The sequence below is a fragment of the Branchiostoma floridae genome, chromosome 1, assembly GCF_000003815.2.
Source record: "Branchiostoma floridae strain S238N-H82 chromosome 1, Bfl_VNyyK, whole genome shotgun sequence".
NCBI classification, from domain to species: Eukaryota; Metazoa; Chordata; class Leptocardii; order Amphioxiformes; family Branchiostomatidae; genus Branchiostoma; species Branchiostoma floridae.
In genome coordinates this window covers 28,622,282-28,645,768 of record NC_049979.1, presented here as the reverse complement: position 1 = coordinate 28,645,768, position 23,487 = coordinate 28,622,282, and the positions used below count along the sequence as shown (strand labels likewise).

Here is a 23,487-nt window from a genome sequence, read left to right as displayed (position 1 = left end):
TGATCCTCCCTCGCTGGCGTGTCACCTGTCAGTAGAGAGAGTTGAATGGCATACGCCAGGGCTTCTTCCTCTGTCATCGTCTCTAAAGCTGAGGCAGGAACTACGCCATCTTGTGTACGCGGTTGACTAGAAGAATATTCGTACATTTCCTCGGATTGGAGACTGTCTTGTGAGCTGCTCCTACTGTTTTCACTCATACTTGGGATATTTTCGTTGTCTGTATTGGCTTCGTGATGATCTACCTTGACTTGAGCATCGCTGAATGGTTCGTCTTTCGTCGTGGCTTTATCTGCAGGGTCTGACACGTTTCCCTTGAATGGTTTCCCCTCACTGCCTACGTTTATGTCATCTGTAGTAATATTCCTGGCAGTTTCACTCATTTCTGTAACTGCTACACTATTCCCTCTCAGTGGTATATTTGCATCTTCCTCTTCCTTAACTCTCCCTTTTCCACCATTTCCACGTTCATTACTATGCCGTTCCAGGTCTGCCATATCCAATTATATGTTTCGTGCAAAGTCTATGACAGTATCTTGCGATTCAGTTTTCTTGTCCTTTTTGTTGCTCCTCCTCTTTTGTTTATCTAATTAAGCTCTGTAATGATGAGCTCTGAAATATATCAATGTGGGTTTCGATTAACAACTTGAATGTTTTAAGACTTAAAACTATTAACACTAGAATTCGACGAAGAAATAACTTCGCCAAGCAGTATAACGTTACATGTAACCATGGGGATCAACTAACTTGCATAAGGTATGGCTTAAATGCTCACTTCTGTATAAATTGCATATGTCACAAGTATGAAGCCCCCATCATTTACGAATGGGGTCGTGTAGTCTTTGCTATTTAGATATGCAAGAACGTTTCTTATCAGCATAATTTATATGAATCAAGGAGGTTGAACCTCCTTGTATGAATTCATGATCATCTCCGCTCTCCAAACTAGAGTCCATTCCAAGTCACCGTGCGGATGTTTTTGCCATTGTTTCGAATTGATTTTAAAGTTTTGTAATTATATGTCTAGGACATTTAATATACAGAGGCAACAATAGGGCTTACTTTTATGGTGGAAGCAAACTAATTTTACCACAATGGCAAAGTTTACAAATATTTGTAAATATTTGCATGCATTGTACATAGATGTGCATAACGTCTGTCTTCTCTGTCACGGCCGGCTATAGTGTCAGAATGGCTTTTAGTGTGCTAAAACTGGATCGAAATAAATTTCCTTTCACTTTCATTTTCACCTGAATATACCGTTAGAGGCGTGTTACTTCCGGCATCATTACAATCACACCTGATATTAATGCAAATTTACTCTTTAGAGTATTTCAACGTTTACCCGAATTATGAATGGTGACATACCATCACGTGTATACGTGCAGTCGTTCCTCAAAGGCTCGCTATACTTCCTCTTTCGCCTCTATTCGCAGGGTGAGAAATGCCACATGTAACACCTTGGTCAGTTGATGACGATCACGCTCACAGATTGCTTGCACTTTCCATACGTCATCTGGGATGTTCCAACCTTTAGGGGGGTATTTTGTCATTTTTACTAAAAACAAAATTGCGAAATCGCGAATCGAAATCATTTATCATAATAGGCTATTCATTTAGTATTTATTTAGCGACTAAAGGCCATATTTAATTCTAAACTGTACTGGAGTATGAAAGGAAAATCATTTATCCGCCACACCCCTATATGTCAAAGTGAGATCGTCGAGGGTTAAGGGTCACAATCAACATGGCGGCGAACATGGCAAAATTTCGGATATCGAAATGTTTGAAGATAGTTGGAGAAAATAGACTCTTTCCGCGCAGTTTTAGAAGTCGTCACCTGGGCAGATGGCAGACAGAGGGCACGTCGGGGGTCAGATGGGTCCAGACGAACCCATGGGCGGACGGGGGGAAAGTTAACGAGGTTAGCGTCGAAGTCGGGGACAAGTAAGTTTGACACATGTGGTGCACCCGTTCATAATTTCTGCTTGTCGCTTGCCTTTCAGCCTAGCTTTACCTTCAAGAAGGAGCAAGTGTTGATGTCAGCTTGGAGATACTTAATACTCTTCTTTTATTGTGAACTAACAGCCTGTCAGCAATAACTGTTGATGTTTAGCAAATTAATAGAGATTAAAATAAGCCCTTTTAGTTTCACACAATTTCGAGAACTTTGCAGCGACAGGAATTAATTAACATGTATATAATATGTCAAAGGCAAAGGCCCTTGAGATGTTAAATACTAGTAACAGTCTCTCTCGACCATTCATTTGATTTGCATACTAGTAATAGTGTAAAGAAAGGTTTTGTTTATTGCATTATGTCACTTTACCATTGTTTGACATAATAATTACCTTTCACTGCGCATGCATTTATAACTCAGAATGTGTGAAAGGGCTTATTATATTGTGGTCAGATTATGGGGAATCACAATAGATAGTGATTGTTATCATGATTGAATGATGATTTTTTTAATTTCTGTTACAAAAGGTATACATATTATGTTACATAGAGAGAGAGAGAGAAAGAGCATTTGTAGTATCTGTATTTATGTTACTGTAAATGCATTTAAGTTCGCGGGGATTTAATTTCGCGGTAGCGGGAAAAAGGGCTTAGCGGGAAAAAGGACTTTTTGCGGTGGTTTTAAATTCACGGTAACACCGTGGAGTACAGTCTGATACCATAATAGAAAAATGTTTGTGGTGGATTTAAGTTCGCGGTGAAGTGGTCAACGCGAAAACCGCGAACATTAATCCACCTCGAACATTTCTGACCTTACAGTATTGTTACTTTCACTTTTTGTATACTGTAGGGTCATGAGAATATCAACTGGAAAGTTTGCAAGATTTGCCGATGGCTGTGCTGTGGTCCAGGTTGGTTGCTAACACAATGTAGATGTGAAAATTATCTTTACCAGTGTTTGTTGTACATTGTAGTACAATGCTAAACTAAATCTTTGAGATACAGACACATGATCTTATTAACATGTGATCTTGCAGATATATATCAGCAATTGGTCAAACATGCCCAAAAAGTTATTGCCCACCGTCTCTGTTCAGTGACGGCTGGAGTGCCCTGAAGTATATGGCCTCCTTTATACCTCTTACAAGTTTTTAGTTATCCTGTTCAGTGTCTAACTTATTCTGACTTTGTACAGTGAAACACTTTGGCCTGGTGATTCAATGTGGATGTGTTGAGAAACTTTCGACAGCTTCAGTGAGTATTGTGTTGTTCCAGATCGGTGACACATCTGCCATGGTGACAGCTGTCAGTCGTACCAGACCCAGCTCTGCAGGGTTCCTGCCTCTCACCGTGAGTCTCTCCTCATATGGTCCTCAGACACCACCACTATGTCTGTCATGTCTGTCAAAGTAAATGATTTTAAAAAATGGTCCTCAGGAAACAATACATTAGCATCCCTGAGAACAGACAGGCTATGATTGCAGGGCTCGAAATACCACATGCATATGCAAGTTTGTGCATGTAAAATTGGTGTGGTGCAAGTAAGCTTGGACCAAACTTGCACCAGTGCAAGTTACTTTTATCCACTAATACCTGACTTTAGAAAAAAGCTTACACACACCAAGAATATTGTCTGCCATTGGAAGGTAAAAGAAAACAACACTGAATAAAAAAAATAGCCTAAATTTGTTATTTCTAAACTTGGTTAGACATCCAGGTAAACAAAATTTGAAGACAATTCCATCTCTATAATGCTAATAATTCCTATGGTGTTGTCTTACCTTGATTTGCATATGAGTAAATACATTTTGCATACAATTTAGTGACTTTGATATGATCAACTGGATTTTCCAGTTATATATGTTTGTATTGAGTTGTTCTAGCGATGGTTAAGAATAGTGATGAAAGTCACTCGAAGAGTCCAGAAGAAATCTATTGATCTTATCAAGTTGTAGACATTGAATTGTCTTAAATTAAGCCTAAATTCACATTTGTTGTACAATTTGAAATCCAAAATAAAATACGCTTTGGAAAACAAATATCCAAACATGTGGTCTTTATGTATATGCATATATTTGCAAATTTTCAGAAGAAGAATAAAGGGTTAACAGTTCACTATTTTGGGTTGTGCAAGTAAGTTTCTTTTGGTGCAAGTTACCTTTGGCTTAACTTGCACTGGTGCAAGTTGACTGAAAAGTGTATTTCGAGCCCTGGATTGTAAATGTACATGTATATGTCTGTCCAAAATATCTGAACTGAATGACACGATGATGAAATGAACCTGGTAACTGATGAAAATGTATGTTCATGTTGACAGAAAATCAACAACATGGGCTTCCAAACAATGTGTGGAATGTAAAAGAAAATTGCTGGAGACAACTCTGATTATACATCAGATATGATATGCAAATTATGATTCATATTCATAAGACAGACTGGGAGTTTTATACAATTTGAATTCTACCATTTTATTATTTCTTACTTGCAGCCTGCCAATCAATATGTGTGCTTAGCAAACCCACTTTATGTTTTCATCAACTTTAAGTTGATCTTTTGTAATTGTTTCCATGACAACCGCCCTGTCCAGGTGGACTACAGACAGAAGGCGGCTGCGGCCGGTCGGATCCCCACCACCCACCTGAGACGTGAGCTGGCGCAGACAGACAGGGAGATCTTGGTCAGCAGACTCATAGGTCAGGCATCTGTCTTATCTATCTATCATAGAGCTGTGTACATGTGTCTTAAGAGGATACAGGGGTGCCAAAGCTTTTGCACACGTTTTATGAATTTTTATGAAAAATGCACTAATCACTATGCAAAAACATACAACTTTTATGAGAAACGTACGAAGCACATTACGAAAACGTATGAATCTTTATTATGCGATATGCACAAATCTTATGTGGAACACACAAATCTTATGAGTTATGTGATGCACATGAACCTTATGCAAAATTGGCCAACCGCTGCCAGGGTCACGTGACAGGCAGAGCAGGATTTTCATAGCCTGGTATCCAGAGTCTCTTCTCTCCTCTGCACAATTACGTAATTGTGGTGAGGAGAGAAGAGACTTGGAAACTATATTACGGCTGGATATCAGGCTAGGATTTTCAAGATGTCGGCCTCAATCTTTGGTGACGGAAAATATGATGTGTCATGCTGTTATTGGCTGAACTGTTAATTGTGATGGGCAGTTGAATTGGTTTTGTTTTAGGTCAATGTTAAATGTTTGATATATAAATGTCTGTTTTTGACTTCTTCCCCCTGTATTACAGATAGGTCTATCAGGCCACTGTTCCCAGCAGGATACATGTATGAAACACAGGTCAGGAAACACAAGTACTGTAAATGTATTTAAGTTCGTGGGGATTTAAGTTCGCAGTAGCGGAAAAAAGGACTTTTCGCGGTGGTTTTAAGTTCGCGGTAGTACCATGCACTGTAGTCTCTTACTGCCGTGGAAAAATGTTCACAGTGGTTTTAAGTTCGCAGTGAAGTGGCCACCGCAAAATCCACCAACATTAAACCACCGCAAAAGTTTCTGCATTTACAGTATTTTATATCTAGCATCTAGTGTTTATTTATCATTAGTTGGTTATTACAATAATTACAGCTATCAAATATCCAACTTTAACAAACACTGCTCCACCTTCATACAGGTCATCAGTAACCTCTTGGCTGTAGATGGGGTCAACGACCCTGACATTGCCAGCATCAATGGAGGTGAGTACTTACTGAGGAACAACTGGCTCTTCTAACATTATTCCATGACTGGAACATATAGGCAAAACTTCATTGTGTGTGATGTTATGAAATACAACATGTTTTTCTCTTTACAGATGTCTGACTTAATATTGTACAACAATAGGTACAATGGCCTAATGAAATGCACGAGTGTTCCCCTTGTGTTAAGCTTATACAGTGTAAGACTTTGAAAAATGGCACATACTACAGCTTTCTCTACTTAGCATTAAATAAGCATATGCTACAAGACTATGGGATTTGAACACACTCAAATAGCAGTATATAGTCCAATGCTATATTGATTGCAAAATTTTGTGTGGCATATGGCTAAAGAAGTGGAGATGGGGGCCACCATATACACCATGTATGATGTGTGCCAAACTTTTTTTGTGTGACTTGAAATGTTTGTATTTTTTTATACAGCTTCCACAGCTCTAGCACTCTCAGACTGTCCATGGAATGGACCAATTGGTGAGTTAAATTTAATGCTGTTACCTAGATTTCTTTCATATAATATTTAGTAACAAACTTTTTGTCACAACAATTTTTAAGTGGGGTCGGTTAGCTTATTATAAGAGTAAGTGTAAGGCATTTGGCCCAAATCCTGTCATGCTAAATGTAGGTATACAACGTATCTTGTACCCATGCCAGAGGTTCTTAACACGACTTTCCTCACTCCGCCCAAGTGTAAACATGGGTACCTGACTTTAGTCTGGGGAAATTAACGCTAATTCACCTATATCCGCAGGGTAACCTATATCCGTTGTCTCGAAGCAGAGGGTACTTAGGAATATCAAGTAACCGGACGGCGGTTTCAAATGGCCACCTTTTCACAATTGTACAGTTTGAAACCACCGTCCGTCGACATGACGTCTATAAGTACCCTGTTTTTAGAAACAACGAATATAGGTTACCCGCGGATAAAGGTGAACTAGCGTTAAACTTAAAGGTGGTGGGGGGACATTGTAGGGCCTCCCAATACCCTGCCCGAGACACAGTGGATAACAAACAACCCATTGCCCTTTAGCCGTTAAAAAGGCTATGGGACTACCTTGGATGTATTTTGAATGATATTGATTAAAACTGGCAATGAACCATGTTCTTTGTGATTGAACCAACTGAAGCCTAACAACTCTTGTGCAATGCCATACTGGATACTAGTACTAATGCACAACTACAAATATCTTGGCACTGTCAGAGTATCAGGCTAAATCACTGACAACAATACAACAAAACCACACCATTTCTGTTTGTTACTGCAGGTGCAGTAAGAGTAGGAATTGTGGATGATGAGTATGTCATCAACCCCACACGGAGGCAGCTGTCTAGGAGTAAACTCAACCTGGTGGTGACGGGAGCAGAGAGGAACCTGGTCGGTAAGTGAAAGCAAAAAGTGAAAGTGATCTCAATCCAGTTGAACTCATTGAAGAGATATTCTTCAACTGGTCGTGACAGAGAGAATGGATGCTATGTACAGTATTTACATAGGGGTGGGTACCGGTACAGAAAATTCAGGTCCAGGTCCGGTTCAGGTCCAGAGGATCAGGTCCAGGTCCGGACCTGAACCTGGACCTGATATAGTATATGAAAACTTGTGAATGGACAATACTCAAAACAATGGTCTATTTCGCCACAAAGAAATCTGTTTCTGGAGTATCCGACTTCCCCTGCCGTTTTAAAATCCAATAAGGCTAACTTCATCTGTATGATTGACTGTAAAACTTGGTAGAAATGACTATAGGCTCTACTCTACCTCATCTTTGTTATTTCCCTCGACCGGTAAGCCCTAAAAAGTGTGAATGCTTGCTCATATAATCTGTTCATTTTCCAATAGGTCCAACATCCGGTCCGCCAAATTTTTTCAGGTCCGTTTTTTTTTTTGACCGGTCCAACAAGAAAAAACAGTTTTGTACCGGTACACCGTACCGGTACCCACCCCTAGTATTTACAGGTTCATTGTACCTGGGAAATTCCACTAGCTCTTTTCAACAAGCACAATGGACAGTGGACCACGGCTTTGCCTCTCATTTCCGGTAGTGTGCATGTCGTGTGTGCATGTCGAATCGAACTCACAACTTCTAGTTCCAAAGGCAGGGCCGCTAACCACTGGACTACGCTATGTGCCTATATTCTGTGTGGTAGTTGATTGTTTGAATGCCTTGCAGTATTCTGTGTGGCAGTTAATTTTCACTTCATGCTGTAAGCTTGTATAACCGTAGCAACAGAATGAAAATGAGAATGATTTATTTTGTAAAACATTGTAGCCTATACTGAGGCTGAAAAGATAGACTAAGTGCTCTTACTTAAAAACATCAAACAAGAATAGAATATGTCCAAATGACTCTAAAATGCATGGAAACATTCTGGGCTCAAAAGGAATAAACTACACACTCTTGTCAGAGTGATAGATCATATATGCTATCCCAACTTTGTTTACTGGCTAAGAGCAATCCACAACTTTAACATTTTGATGTTGCCCATTTTCATCTATTTTCACATATCTTAGGTCTGTCACAGTTCCCCTATTCCACAGATATGAAGAGATAATTAAGTAATACTTATTATCTCCAGACATACAAACTTTAAGGCAAGATTTATCTTTATTTTACTGTATGTCCAGTGATGTTAGAGGGTTCTGCAGAAAACGTCTTGCTGCCAGACTTCCAGCGAGCCATCAAGACGGGAATCAAGGAGACACAGAAGATCATCCGGGGCATCCAGGCTCTTCAGAAGGAGGTCGGGAAGGAGAAGAGAACCCCGCCCAAACTCTTCACACCCCCGGAGGAGATATTGGAACAGGCCAGAAAGTATGGGTCTTTCTTTCAGTATCATGCCAGTGTAACAGGCCAGACGATGGCCATGGTCAAAATGCACCCAGGCCAGAATGTATGGGCTTTTCTTTCTGCATACCAGTGTAACAGGCAAAACAATGACCCTGGTCAAAATGTACCTGTTCCATGTTTATTCGGGTATATTTTGCCCTTTTACTCCACAATGAAGCTGTTGTTTTATCTTAACAGACATGATAGTTTGCTGTCAATAATAGCTTAAATGCACAATGTATAAACTTTAAAGGTATTGTTAGGGAACTATTTTTTTTTCTTTTCAGACTTGCCACAGAAAGACTTCAAGTTGTTTTTACTGACGCCACCCATCACAAGGTAAAGTTAACACTTAGCTCTTGTTTATATTTACATTATTACCGTATTTCTTTCATTAAACCGCGCACCCCAAATAAAATGCGCACCCCCGATTTGGGGCTCATCGTGTGCCCTTACACGCAAGCTGAGATAGTCAAGGGAAACCCCTCAATAATCCGCGCACCTAATTTTTGCTGACGATCGCACCGGGGGTACCCTCAAAACTTGGCCGCGCCCTCATATAGCGCAGCACCCTTTGATGTTTATTCGCCTAATTTCCTATGAAACTTTTAGAAAAATGATACAATTTCTGGATCGGCACCGCACTTGTAAAGTTACGTAGAGAAAATTCACTCTACCAATAATTTATCGGCGGCTTGCTCACGCAGCGCGATGAGAATTTTCATGCTACAAGATGCCATTATATCGAGTGAGCAGACATCAAAACGTTAAATTTTACCGGGCTTTTCGATGATAAACTAAAAAAAACACATTTACTGTCATAATAAAACATCGTGGCCCGCTGTTCTTCCCGAGAAATACGTATTTTTGGACAGCGCGGCACGAAACGCGGCGTCTGCAGGATCGGAAATACGCATCTCTGATTGGTTGAAGCCACCACAACAACAACAACTGAATACTAATGACGGGGATTCCCCGGCGATCTCGCGCTCTGATTGGTTGCAGCGGTGCATCATGGGAGCTTTCCCGCGGCTTGCAGCTAGCTTGCCGCCATTTTGATTATCAGAGTTACATTTTTGAAACGCAAAAGAACGCTATTTTCAACGATTACATTGCACCATTCTAGTTAAGATATGCATAATACAAAGAACCTTCCGTGGAAACATGCTTTTATATGTGAATTTATGGTGTCTCTAGCGTAATTTTGGGTTTCGATGCAGCCGTAAGTGTGCTGAAACTTAGCGTGGGTTTCCAAACACCCCGAAAAATTATAATGTCGCATTTTTCTCGTCACACAAAAACAAAACTCCTGCAAAGAAGAACCCTGCAACATTTTCTGATCATAGCAATTATGTTTTGGGTCAAAATGCTCGTGGATAATACACGATGTGCCGGCGTGCAGCCGCGTGATGCCTCGGGGATAAAATATTTGTAACATAACTAACAAATTATGCCAGCCCCAGCACGCTGCAAAAAGTCGGACGATTGTCTCCGTTTTTCTTTTTCAAGTCATTCTTATAATATCATTCTTATAACGTTAAATATCATTACAACTATATTAGTTTTAATACAAAGAATAACATAAGCATGCGTAATTTTAAGTCTATATAACGTTAACAATTTTTATCTTGTAAATAATAAACGAAAGACAAATGCATAAATTATCGATGTTCAGCGCGATACCTCGCGGCGCAATCGCTGGCTTTCTGGCTTGTTACGTGATTTTTCTTGAGACAACCCCTAAATAAAGCGCGCACCCCGACTTTGGCTTTGACCTGAAGCACCAACTTCAAAGTTGAAATGTCAAAAAAGTGCGCGGTTTATTAGAAGAAATACGGTATACACTCAGGTGAAAATGAGTAGCTTCGATGTGCCCTTGGATAGGACATGTGAGTTGATCAAATAAATATGCCAGAAATGCAGCTTATACTGGTTTGTTATGCAATGAGGTGGTTTACAGGGTATGCAACACGAACAAACAAATGTAATACAATCTACACAACTATATTTTTGTTGGGTACCTACAGTTCTCTCGGGATAATGCTGTGCAAGAAATTCGAGCTGAGGTGGAAGAAAAACTAAAGGGTAGGTGGATCTATCAAATTACAATTTGCCAAACTGATAAGATCTTTTGTTGTTCTGAAGATTGTAGGAAATAAAACATTTTCTGATAATTTTTAATAGTGATAGTATATATCATTTAATTATTTTGAATGGTAGTGACGCTACATATAATTTTTGATAATGGTAGTATATATTAATTGTTCAATTAACATACACATACATTGAATGTGGTTGTACTTAATATTCCCCCTTTCTTGTTATTTGACCCATCATAATTGGATACCCCCTTGAGTATGAAGAATGATTTTTTTATTGTTCGATGTACAATAATAACTGTAGTAGGATGTATATTTGGCTCTGATGTACATTTGTGGTAAACACTCACAGCAAAAGTATCAACATTTCTTTGGAGGATGATTTTGTTGTCTGCTTTCAGAGTTGTTTCCAGAGGCAGAACCCTTCATGATTAGTGAGTCTATTAGTGTGGTCACCAAACAGGTCTTCAGGAACCTCATACTGGACACTTATCAGAGGTGTGTTTTTGCTATACAACTGCTATGCTGCCTGATTTCAACTTTCCTGCCATCCTGCCCAACGTGGCGGTGGACACAGCAATCATCGTTGTCATTTTTCATCCAGATTAAAGCAGTTAAGCAGAGTTCTTTCCTTCAGTACTTTTCATCTTTCATTGCGTTCACCAACTTGAAGGCATTTCCTGTGAGACCTGGGTACTAGTGTCTCTTTCAATCAATGTACTGGAAATGCATTTAAGTTCACGGGGATTTAATTTTGCAGTTGCAGGAAAAAGGACTGTTCGCGGAAGCACCATGCACTGGTAGTTGCTTACTGCCATAGAAAATGTTCGAGGTGGTTTTAAGTTTGCGGTGAATTGGCAACGTAAAAACCACAAACATAAAACCACTGTGAGTTACTGCATTTACAGTAATTCAAGTAGTGTGTGGTCGTCTTTCTCAGCAATGACGTCACATAAAATTTGTTGTCTTGCACGGTTTTAATCTACAGATGTGACGGGCGTGATGTGACTTCCCTGAGAGACATCTCCTGTGATGTGGACCTGTACAAACCCTTACATGGGTCTGCTCTATTCCAGAGGGGACAGACACAGGTGGGTACAAACCCTTACATGGGTCTGCACTGTTCCAGAGGGGACAGACACAGGTGGGTATCTACTGTACAGAACTACATATACCTACATGTAGTCCCTTGGCCTCTAGATCATTGGGGGACAAGGTAGACATGAAAATAGAGATCTGTCTCGAGGCTCCTCTTTCTTTAGCCAGGGTCAGCAGAGTGAGACATGACCATTCTGCAATGTTGCCCTGTCAAGCTTTCCACTTACGCCCTCCTTCACAGTGCCCTGTAGAATTGCCTTGACCAGGTTGTTGTGTTGGATCACATGCCCATGCGCTGCAGCTTGCATCTCTTGACTGTTGCTAGTAGTGACTCCGGAGGGCCCATGGGGCCACGTAAAAGTCCCCTGTAGTCATAGACTTTAGAATAGATATTAATCACATTATTGATTGCTTTGTCATTGTTGCCCTACATAATGATTGTACCATGTACAACTATCAAAGTTCATTCATTTATTGAATGTCAGGTACAATGTACCTGATGTTACATGTTCCTAACATCCAAATGTCCCATGTTTATAGGTGTTGTCCACTGTGACCTTTGACTCCAAGCAGGCTTCACTGAAGATGGATCCTATCGCTGAGATTCTTGGGTACGTTCTTAAGCAGCAGTGCACAGATGCTTTTCATGCACCACTTATTTCAAAAATACTATATAGATACAATGTATATAAGGCATAAACCAAACTTTAGAATAGGCAATGCCTCAGGGGCAAAAGCTTTATTTTACATTTTTATTCCTCTGTGCATGGCACACATTTCACTAGGCATCTTTTTATTTAAATTGTATGTACATGTACATGCAGTTGTCGAATTGTAGATACATAATGCATGTCCATGATTTTGTTTTGTATACACAATCATAACATTGTATTAGAATATGTAGAAACATAAAATAATCTCTTTCTGCAAACATTATGGTCATACTATACCAAATCTGCTCTGTATCTTATAAGTTGTAGAATGTGTATTTTGGGACTTACAATGTCAACTTTGCATCTTTGTTTCAGTGGGGTGAAACAGAAGGATTTCATGCTGCATTATGTGGTAAGTACAGTTAGACCTAAGAAAAATGTTGTGTATCCAGTTACCTGACCAACCCTTGCAAAAACCAGGTCTTCCAACCCTTCCGTTTGGGGTTGACTGCTTGCACTGGCAAGGGACATAAGATTTTTATTTGATACAAATGTTGTACACGTGTAACCGTTTTCTAACATGTTCTCCTCAAATAGAAAATTGTGCTTGTGGAGTTTATAATCTATACTAGTATTTGACCTACATGTAGGTTTCATAAAAAAACTTATGTACATCAGAGTTCTGGAAAAGTTAAACTGCAATTTCCAACATATAATTTGGACTTACCAAACACAAAAATTTGACTTTCCCAAATTTACATGTATCCATTAACTACATGTGTGTGAATGGTTGGTAAATTTAAAGTTTGAATTTGCAAACTTTTTCTCTTTGTCTTTTTTTTCAGTTCCCTCCCTATGCAACTAATGAGACAGGCCGGGTGTCCTCTAACTCAAGAAGAGAACTAGGGCATGGTGGGTAATATTCATTTTATTATGTTCACATCATTAAGGCAGTGTTGACTTGATTATATGGATGACATCCACGCACATAAATTTTCGTCCATTTCCTACAGAAGTTTTTGACCACATACTGTATCATACAATGTAGCTGCAAAATTTAAGTTCCAAAAAAAATCCCAAAACGGATTCTAATGTAACAGTACTGTTGTAGAGTTGATCCCTAAGTTAAAAATGAAGATGGGAACAAAGAATTATAGAAAACAAAAAAATCTATTCTTTGGTATATAGTGTTCTGTGTGTTCAGTCGTTTGTTCAACCTTCCTGACGATAAGATTTCATGAGGAAGGCAACTTTTCTTTTGCAAAACTTTTTGTCAGCAACATTTTTTTTGCACACCTGCAGCAGTTTTTTTTTGTTCCCAGATGATGTCCACCATATTGCCAAATCAACGTGGCCTAAAACAAGAAAAAATCTTATGTGGAGTCTCATCAGGGAATCTTTGAATCTCAACAGTCTCATTTGCATATTTGGACATCCAAGTTGAAAAGGTTGCTGCCTGAAAGAGACCATTTTGTAACATTTCTGCCCAAGGGTTTTTGTAATTGACACCGGTGTTTTAGCCGGGAGATGCCCTGAAGCCAGGGGTTCCCTTCAGACTTTCCCTTCCCATAAGGCTGACTGCAGAGGTTCTGGAGTCCAACGGTGAGTGTGTGAGACTTTGTCACAGCATCTTGCAGTGTCTCTGCCCCCACTTCAGTAAAAAAAAAAGAGACTTTTAACCACATCCCTAGATAGGGACCTTAAAGAATCTAGCGGCTATTTGTGCAACTGCACATCAGCCTTTCCACGGCATGTGTTTTCAATCAAGCACACCACCTCATCACAACCTACTCCTCTCAATAAGTGTGTTGGGTCCTTTTACGTGAAGAGGTTTAACACTTGGGGCCTAAGCCCAAGCTCCCTCATACATGTGGCCGCTGGCTTGATGTCACCATCTGAAATGATGAATGCAATCCCTTGCAACATGTCCGAGCTAAGCCGCTTTTCCAGATGTGTACATGTAATTGTATAGAAATGACCAGCTCAAGTCTGAAAATTCATGGACTTTTTCAATATTTGCGTAAGGGTGTCTATTTGGCAGAAAAAGAAATGAGAAATGAAACAAATGTAGTTCTGTAAAAGGCTAGATATTCTAGCTGATCCTTGTGATTGAATTATTCAGTTCAATTTAATAATAGACATGTTTTTGAATACTCCATTCATTCTTTTCTTCTCCAGATTTGGACATAACAATTTACTTCAGTCTTAAGTTGTAAAGATTGTTTGTCTTTTGCAGGTTCTTCCTCTATGGCCTCAGCCTGTTCAGGCAGCCTGGCACTCATGGATGCCGGTAAGTCCTACATTTATGGTTGGGTTTCTCAGGTCAAATGAACCATAGCTGCCATGTTTGATCACTGCTATCTCTACAAAAAGCCTGTAAGGCCCAATCTATACACAGTTTTTCCTGACATCTGCAGAGTCGATATCTTGTCGCCGACAGTTTTTTTTGTTTTCTAGATGGAAATTTTATTTTCGTAGTCCAGATGTTGGAAAAATTTCCTCAGACAGATCCGGAGTATTCGTCCGAAAGCTCAGGGATAACTTCAGCATGTGTTTAAACCAGTGCTCTAGCCAGCCTGAATTATTTTCCGTCCCCTGGATTTTGAATTTGGAAATCCTGTCGAGTGCCGAAGGCGCAGTGATCCTAGTGGGTCCAGGAGCATGTTCCCCCTGAAAAATTTGGAAATCTAGACCCTCTGAAATGCTATTCCCTGCAATTACAGGGGCAAATTTTGCTTGTAAACTCTGCTTGGTTCAATGACATCTGTTTTAATATCTTTACCTGCCGATTTTTGTCCATCATAGAGGGCAGAATGGGCAAAATTCATGTCTGTCCCCAGCATCAAAATTCGGTCAAAGGATGGAAAGACGGACGCTGGCTAGAATCCTGTAAACCGCATTCCGACGTCTGGAGTGCTAATTAGCATCTCTGCTCCTGTGGCAGGTGTATATAATGTATTGATAACAATTCAAGTCGTTATTGTGTGTTTCAGGGTGCCCATCTCTGATCTTGTGGGTATAACAACAGCTTGTTATTGTGTCTGTTTCAGGGGTGCCCATCTCCTCTCCGGTGGCGGGTGTAGCCATTGGTCTGGTGACCAGGACTGAGCCAGACAACCCCACAGACATACAGGACTACAAACTACTCACTGATATACTGGTATGATATGGGTGCTGTCTTAGTGTTAAAAGTAGAAATATGGTTGAAAAAACATTCACAAAGCAGTCTTTGTTAGCAACAGTCAACAATCATTAGGCCATGTTAATGATTATGTGGATGACATCCTGAAAAAAGTTTGCCCCAAAAAGGTGCCTTCAGTATGAGACTACATGTATTACTAAGGGCTGACATTATAGTTGGACCTCTCCATAGGCAAGCATGTTGAAATACACTAAAACAAGGCTTCAGAAAAGTACTAACCCCAATTTCAATCTTAAAAAAATTTCTCCACCAGACAGCCACAAGGGTCATCTTTGTAAAAACTAAAAGAAAACAGAGTGTTAACCACCTCAAACTCCTAGGAATCCCCGCTCTATGAAAGAAACCTCAGCTTTGACTACAGTTTTCTCCTGATACCACCAATATGACACAACAACTAAAACCCTTCCGTGCACCATCTAAACTGCTAAACTGAGCAAATTTTGATCAAAATGGGAAAGATTAGACCTTGTCTGTTCCTTCTATCGCAAAAAGTCTCCAGTTTGGGCCAAAATTTTCAAGGAAAAAGAAGATTTTAAAGGATTTTAAGTCACACCCAAATCGCCTTCCCATTTTGTGCCTTCTAACGCGCAACGCAACTGTGACGTCAGCCCTACTAAGTAGTCAGGAAGGTTGGAGAAACTAAACACACAGGGTATGGCATACCAAACAATATATTCTTAATTTTTTTGTTCTTCCGCATCATCATTTTCGACTTTGAAAATGATGAGATTGGCATATTTTTACAAATTTTGGTACATATTTTCTCATTTTGATACTGTTCTGTATGATTTACACTGTGGTCGAAACATTTTTTTCTGACACAGACGAAAATTGTCATCCATATGAATTAAAATCAAATCAACCTGGCCTTATGTCTTCTAATACAATGGAAATGTTCATTCTATAGCAGAGCAATATTGTGCCTTGAAAGGAAAGTTTTAATATAATTTCACATTATTTTGTCCTAGGGCATAGAGGACTACATGGGAGATATGGACTTCAAAATGGCAGGAACCAAGAAAGGGGTAACAGCCTTACAGGTGAGAAACATTCTAAATGTCTAGGGTCTGACCCTGAAGAGGAACCAAGCAATGTCTAGGATCTGACCCAGCTCATTTTGTAAGGGATTGCACTTTTTCATTTCGGATGGTGACATAAAACTCACAGTGTGTGAGTGAGCTCAGGTGTAAGCCTCAAGTGTCTTTTACCACCTAAAAAAATCACCAAAAGACTATATTTCTACTTAAAGCACAAAACCCCACCATCATACAGAACGTGGGACAGTTCATTAACCACTGCCTTCAAAGAAGAAGTCAAACCCGACAATAGTATTCATTGTATCATATAGTTCATTAGACACTAGTTTTATGTATCACACTATCTACTTCTCTTAGTCCTTGTTCTATGCCCTCGGGCATGATTTTGCAAAGTAACATCATATATTAACCCCTCTGATATATGATGATATGATGGATAAAGAACCCAACACACTTATGTGGGATCTTGTGTATGCTTGGTTAAACACGCAAGCCGCAACAAAGCCGAATTTCACTACTAGTTAAGGAAATAGTTTCAAGTTTCGTCTTCCGTCTGCGTGTCATACACAGAATGTTTTAACTGCTCATAATGAAATGTCAAAACAGAAGTTTCACCCCTGCCCCCCTCCCCCTTCAGGCTGACATCAAGTTACCCGGCCTGCCGCTGAAGATCATAATGGAGGCTACCCAGCAGGCCACTGTGGCGAAGTCTGACATCATCAACATCATGAACAGGGCGCTGGCCAAACCCAGGAACACTAGAAAGGAGTATGGACCAGTATCCGGTGAGCCGCTCACTTTGTGTTCTATCTATACAAGTGTCTGCACTTTTGGAGCATACATCTAACTTTTATATACTATTAATGCAGATGCTCACATTCTGGAAGCACCAACTACATAGTATTCACTGCCATAACGTTTAAAAAAAGACTAAGAAGTGGTTTTGGCTTCAAGTACCAGAGTTATCAACCCAGGAGTAATGTGTTTAAGAATTGATTTAAAAAATATGATAATCATAGAGTGGAACTCCTTACTACTTACAAAATGAAGTACTGTAGGAGCATTCTCACTACTACTAGTAAATAGTAGATAGTCTAAACAATGCTTGTACATGTCGGTAGACAAGAAAAGGTAAGGTGCCGGTATCACAGGTTGTTGAAATAATTTAACTGCGCTCGTAAAACTGGCATTTCAAGCTGGAGGGTAGTTAACTAAATATACCAGCTACACATACATCCTAGTTTATAGAATTTGACGTCAAATAAATAATGACATTTTAGCATCATCACGACAAATCGCTGTATTGTTGGACTCTTGTATGTGAAAGAATGTTGTGATGCATGCACAATGTACTGAATTCAATACTGTATTCATCTCATTACAGAGCAGCTGAAAGTGCCGATGGCCAAGAGAGCCCAGTTTGTCGGGCCTGGAGGCTACAATATCAGGAAGATCACTGCAGAGACAGGTGAAACTTGAAATACTTGTTTTCTGTTTCTTGCAATACTATTAAAACTGGTCTTTTAGGTCTGTGAGGACAGGTGGTCACTAGGGCTGGGTATCGGTACAGCGTACCGGTACAAAACCGGTTTTTCTTATTGGACCGGTCCAGAAAAACCGGACCTGAAAAAATTAGGTGGACCGGATGTTGGACCGATTAGAAAATTAACAGATTATTTTATCAGTCATTCACATGTTTTGGTGCTTGCAGGTGGAAGAAAATAACGAGTGAAGAAGAGGAGAGTTTATAGTAAATTTCTACCAAGTTTTACAGCCAATCGTACCGGTGCAGTTAGCGTTGTAGGATTTTAAAACGCCAGTGTAAGTCTAATACTCCACCGAACAGATTTCTTGGTAGTGAAATGGACCATGGTATGAGTCATACTGCATCAGGTCCAGGTTCAGGTTCGGACCTGGACCTGATCCTTTGGACCTGAACCGGACCTGGACCTGAATTTTCTGTACCGGTACCCAGCCCTAGTGGTCACTATAGACTGGATCCTTACTGTAACTATGCTTGTGTCACTGGGAAATTTACCAGAAAGTGGTCACATTCGACAGGTGGTATTTTGGTACAAGTTGACACTTGTACAGGGTTGACTGCACATAGACATAGAATACAAGTATGTCAAGAATACAAGTCTGGGTATGCAATGCAAAGGAAGAAAGAAAACAAAACAGTAGAGAAACATGGAGAAATAGTTTCACTGTTTCTTAATGCCTTAATTCTTAAGATTATTTTCTTAAAGAGTAGGAGTCCTTTTCGGTGTGAGTGGATCAGATATATCTTTCTGGATGTGCAGCTTGTACTTTTCAGTAGAAACCTGTATTTATACACCACAAGATGGTTTACCAATATGCAATACAAACAAACAAACAAATCCAAGCAGTGGATAAAGCATGGAGGGATAGTTTCCCTCTTTCTTTGCCTTCGTTCTTAAGACTGTTTTCTTACTGTACCCCAGGTGTGACCATCACACAGGTGGATGAGGAGACGTTCTCGGTGTTTGCGCCCAACACCGCCGCCATGAACGAGGCGCGGGAAGAAATTGACAACCTACTGAAAGACAAGGTCAGGGTTCTGCCATCCTGGTTCTGAGTGTACTACTACACAAGGGGTGATCAATTAGTTTTAAGACGTAGAGTAGGTTTGCCCCCTAAAGCAGCATTTTTTTAACTGCAAGGGCTGCCATCTTCATGTAAAAAGTACTCTTTTCCCAACACATTATGATATTTTCCAAAGGAACTTTTCCAAATGTTCACATGCCTCAACATTTTCAATAATTATTATATATTATACAATGTCATGTACATGTTTCAATTATGATATAATGAGAATAATGTTTTGTACTTTTCTTCAGAGAGAACCACAGCTGGATTTTGGTGCCATCTACACAGCTACCATCACTGAGATCAGGTGAAGTTTCAACTTTATTGTCTACATTTAAGGAGCTAGCCTCTGATGTAGATATACATACCAGTACACAGTATCAGTACTTTACCTTTTGTGACTTAAAACGCATAAATCCTACCACAAAGCCAAAAATTTAACACTGAAAAAGACGAATACAAAATGTCATGAGGCATTAAAAATCAGCTTCATCTTTGGTATGAGATCGTGTCTTCAAACTTAAGGCACAGGACACAGGTTGGTTTTGTTGACTTTTGTTCTGATTGGAACTTTGACTTAACATTATCAAGTTGTCACCAGTTCATTATTGTTACTGCTATCATTGAAGAGCACATGTTACTTTGGCAAATAATTTAGGTAGAGGCACACTCACTACAGTGTAAACCTCTGTAAACAACTCCCGTATCTTTGGCTGAGTTACGTTTGGATAAATATCCCTATTTAGATTTGGTAAAATAAATAAATGATTTGCCTATTCTCATAAATATGAAGTAAGGAAGTCTGTTCTGACCATATTGCTCCATCCCTGCAGAGAGAGTGGAGTGATGGTGAAACTGTTCCCCACCATGCAGCCTACACTGTTACACAACTCACAGCTGGACCACAGAAGGGTGGGTATCCTCCAGCACTGTTCTGTTACTACTGTTCAAGTTTGTCTTTCCTCTGAAGGAAGATTTTCTGTGTTTTTGAAGATTATTAGTCTAGTTAGGACACTCTTTAAACTAATGATCAGCGATCACTCACTAGAAATTGAAGCTGGTAGATATAGATAAACTCCTCTAGACCTAATGATAGACTATGTATATTTTGCAATAAGAACCACATGCATGTAGAAACCGAAATACACTTTGTTCGAGAGTGTTCACTGTACAAGGATTTGCACAATACATTTGTTAATGCAACACAAGTAGATCAGAAATATGCACATCTAACGAAGAAAGATATGATTGTTCAAAATATTAATATCTTATGTCATCATTTGACCACGATATACTGGAAAATCTCTGTAATTTTGTCTTCGCTTGTTTTAAGAAGAGAGAAGATGCATGTAAACTATACTATATGTATAACTTTCTGTTTACTACCTTTTATATCAAACTGACTGCATTTAGGGTGAATATGAATATGCAATAAACTTCATTGTCATTGTCATTGAGATGTTGAAAATAGACATATTCCTTGCCCCTTCCCCAGGTAAGCCACCCATCTGCTCTTGGCTTTGACGTCGGACAAGAAATGTCTGTCAAGTACTTCGGGCGGGACCCGGCCACCGGTATGATGAGATTGTCGCGAAAGGTCCTGATCGCTCCCGCGTCGTCAGTGGTCAAGAACTTGAACCTGACCAGGACTCCGGCCTCCCCTTGGGTCACTCAGACGTCCAGCGAACAGAAGGAAGAAGAGAATGGGGAGGTGAAAGAGGAGGGGGAGGATAGACAGAATGAGAGAGAACTGGAGGAAGGACATAGTGAGGATAGACAGAATGAGAAAGAAAAGGAGGATGGACATAGTGATGAGGTGACAGAAGCTTCGGACAGATCAGATAAGACAACTTCCAACGACTCAACAACACATGCAGCAACATGATTAGTTTTTGGCAATGCCTCGGGAGCGAAGCTTTCTTGTATCACTGCTGTACAGGACTTCTGTTGTTATTTAGAGATTGGGATGATATTGCACAACATACAGCTACGGTGAAATTTCAAGCCAGCTAAGATATAAGTTCTAATGGTACAGAACTTAATCTTTTTAGTCGATAACTGCTAACATGATACATTTATAGTCAAACACAAAAGTAAAAGTAAGTTGTAATTGTGTACATTCCTTTATTCGCTTTTGTCTTTAAGATAGCATAAAATCACTTTTTCCAATGGAAATTGCAATTGTCAGTATGTTTGTCACAAACAGCGATATTGCTAACTAAGTCCTCAGTCTACCAGGATAGATGCAAATTAAAAATTGAATCAAACTAAAGATCATTGTGTCCCTGTGGTCTTTTTTGTAAATGTCCATGCATTTGATAACATAATTAACTAATTAACAAACTTACCAACATAAAAATGTATGTAAAGCTAAAGACTTAAGGTTGATCCTGTAGCTATTTTAAAAATGAAAATTACCAAATCTGCAATAAGATGATATGGCAGAAAGGGTTTATGAAGGGCATTTTTAAACAGAGAAGAACATTTCATTTAAAAACAATACAAATTAAACATTGCTTTGTAAGAAATGCAATCAGACATTTTTTTTTCTTCAGAATCATCTTTATTGAGCTTTAGACATACAATTACAAGATGAAAGATTAAGGTACCTAGGTCAACCCTTTTTCTGGACTTACGACGTTCAGAGGGCCCAAGGTAAGACATATTAAAAAGAACAATCGTGTGCGTCGGCCTGCTGAGATACAGACTGTTTTAGAATTCTTTAAACTTATTTGCACAAAACAATGGCAAAACTAATATATTGCACTAATTGCATATTGCACTATTTCATGTAACAGTTACAACTATCTGCAGCTTGAGAATAGACCCATATGACACCCAACATAGCAGTCTGAGCTGCAAACAACAGGCTTATCCAGATCCCAGGCCCGGATGTTCTTGCAGTGTCCAAGTCTCCATTAATAATGGCATTACACAGGTAAGCAGCATTACGTGCTTGAAGCAGTACGTGCAAGTCTCGACAGGGGACGCTGCAGACAGGTGTCACACTCTTCCCCACAGGACCTTCCACACATCCGCTCCAACAGCTCACGTGCGGCGGGGCTGGGGAGGTGCAACATTTTGATATATTATCTATCCTTCCAGACCACTTAGATTTGATAGTGAATGCAACGTTCTTTTTCTTTCTTTTGTCAAGCCTTTTCTTCGCACGCTCGCATCAGTTTTCGGGGGTGCCCAGAGGATGCCATCCATGTAATAAAATCAGCCGGCCATATAGTACGGACTAAAAGGCTTTCTGACTATCTTTACCTCCCTACCATTTCGCCGTGTTAGGGACGGGTTATACATTTCTAACATGTAGTCCACACTATATTTTATTCCGACATAAATGCCACGTTCCACTTGAATTTGTAAACAAGATTATAGGATTTTGCTGTGTTGATATGACGTACCAAACGCCCCATGGCCAAGCCTCCGGATTCGGATCATATAATTTTCAGCTCAATATTGTTAGGTTGTGTCAACACCCTGTAACGTTACTTCATATCTGTAACTTATTTCTTTATACAGTACTGAGTCGGTCGTACAGCCGTGCTACATGGTGTTCTTCTGTCAACACCACGTATCTCATACAGTGTATATCTTTTACTGAGTCCGGGTTGGATAACGGTGAGATATGGCGTTATTCTGTCAACACTCTGTATCCCATATCTGTATTGTTTACGGAGCCGGCCGTATAACCCTGAAATACGGCGTTTTTCTGCCACTGTCATCTAATTATGTACAGGTCTGTACTATTTACCGATGTTATACAAAGACCCTTCAGCGTAACCAAGGAGGTGGCGTAACATACAAACACGGTATTATTTATGTTGTCAGGTGTAGTTGGTCTTGGGGAGTTGAAACTCAAACATGCGAAGGACACCGTCAATCGAACGTGAAGACCTCCAAGGCGGGTGACTGTTCTGGACCATTGGTAACTAAAACGACCGGTAAATACTTAGTACTCCCGTTTCCACACATGCGTTAATAAACAATGTCGCAACCTGACACAATGCCAATGGTTCGAGGACTTGAAAACAAAATATACTAGTAGTTCTAATACGATATCCCTCTCTGAATAATCTCCAAGCAGATCCTACGGTGCCACAAGACAGTATCAAAGCTGGCCAAGGAGTATATCCGGCCAAAGGGAGTCAAACGGGCTCGCCACCGTGGATCTGCTTGGAGATTATCTCTGAATGCAAATAGTGGGTTGTTATCAACTCTGTCTCAGACAAATACCATATTGGCATTTTAGCATGAAAG

At 39.8% G+C, this 23,487-nt stretch overlaps 1 protein-coding gene across 1 annotated transcript; it reads left to right on the top strand.

The window, feature by feature from the left end:
• The first annotated feature begins 1,724 nt into the window (after nucleotides 1-1,724).
• Nucleotides 1,725-21,493, top strand: LOC118423362 (polyribonucleotide nucleotidyltransferase 1, mitochondrial-like). Its single transcript, XM_035831480.1, has 26 exons — nucleotides 1,725-1,944; nucleotides 2,807-2,867; nucleotides 3,232-3,306; nucleotides 4,544-4,649; nucleotides 5,232-5,281; nucleotides 5,613-5,676; nucleotides 6,121-6,168; nucleotides 6,960-7,073; nucleotides 8,318-8,504; nucleotides 8,807-8,858; nucleotides 10,547-10,604; nucleotides 11,020-11,116; nucleotides 11,607-11,709; nucleotides 12,257-12,327; nucleotides 12,745-12,781; nucleotides 13,215-13,281; nucleotides 13,897-13,971; nucleotides 14,606-14,659; nucleotides 15,420-15,529; nucleotides 16,540-16,611; nucleotides 17,246-17,393; nucleotides 17,993-18,076; nucleotides 19,074-19,180; nucleotides 19,470-19,525; nucleotides 20,052-20,130; nucleotides 20,714-21,493. The coding sequence occupies exons 1-26, from the start codon at nucleotides 1,745-1,747 to the stop codon at nucleotides 21,101-21,103; spliced, it is 2,565 nt and encodes an 854-aa protein (XP_035687373.1). The 5' UTR covers nucleotides 1,725-1,744; the 3' UTR covers nucleotides 21,104-21,493.
• The last annotated feature ends 1,994 nt before the right edge of the window (nucleotides 21,494-23,487 follow it).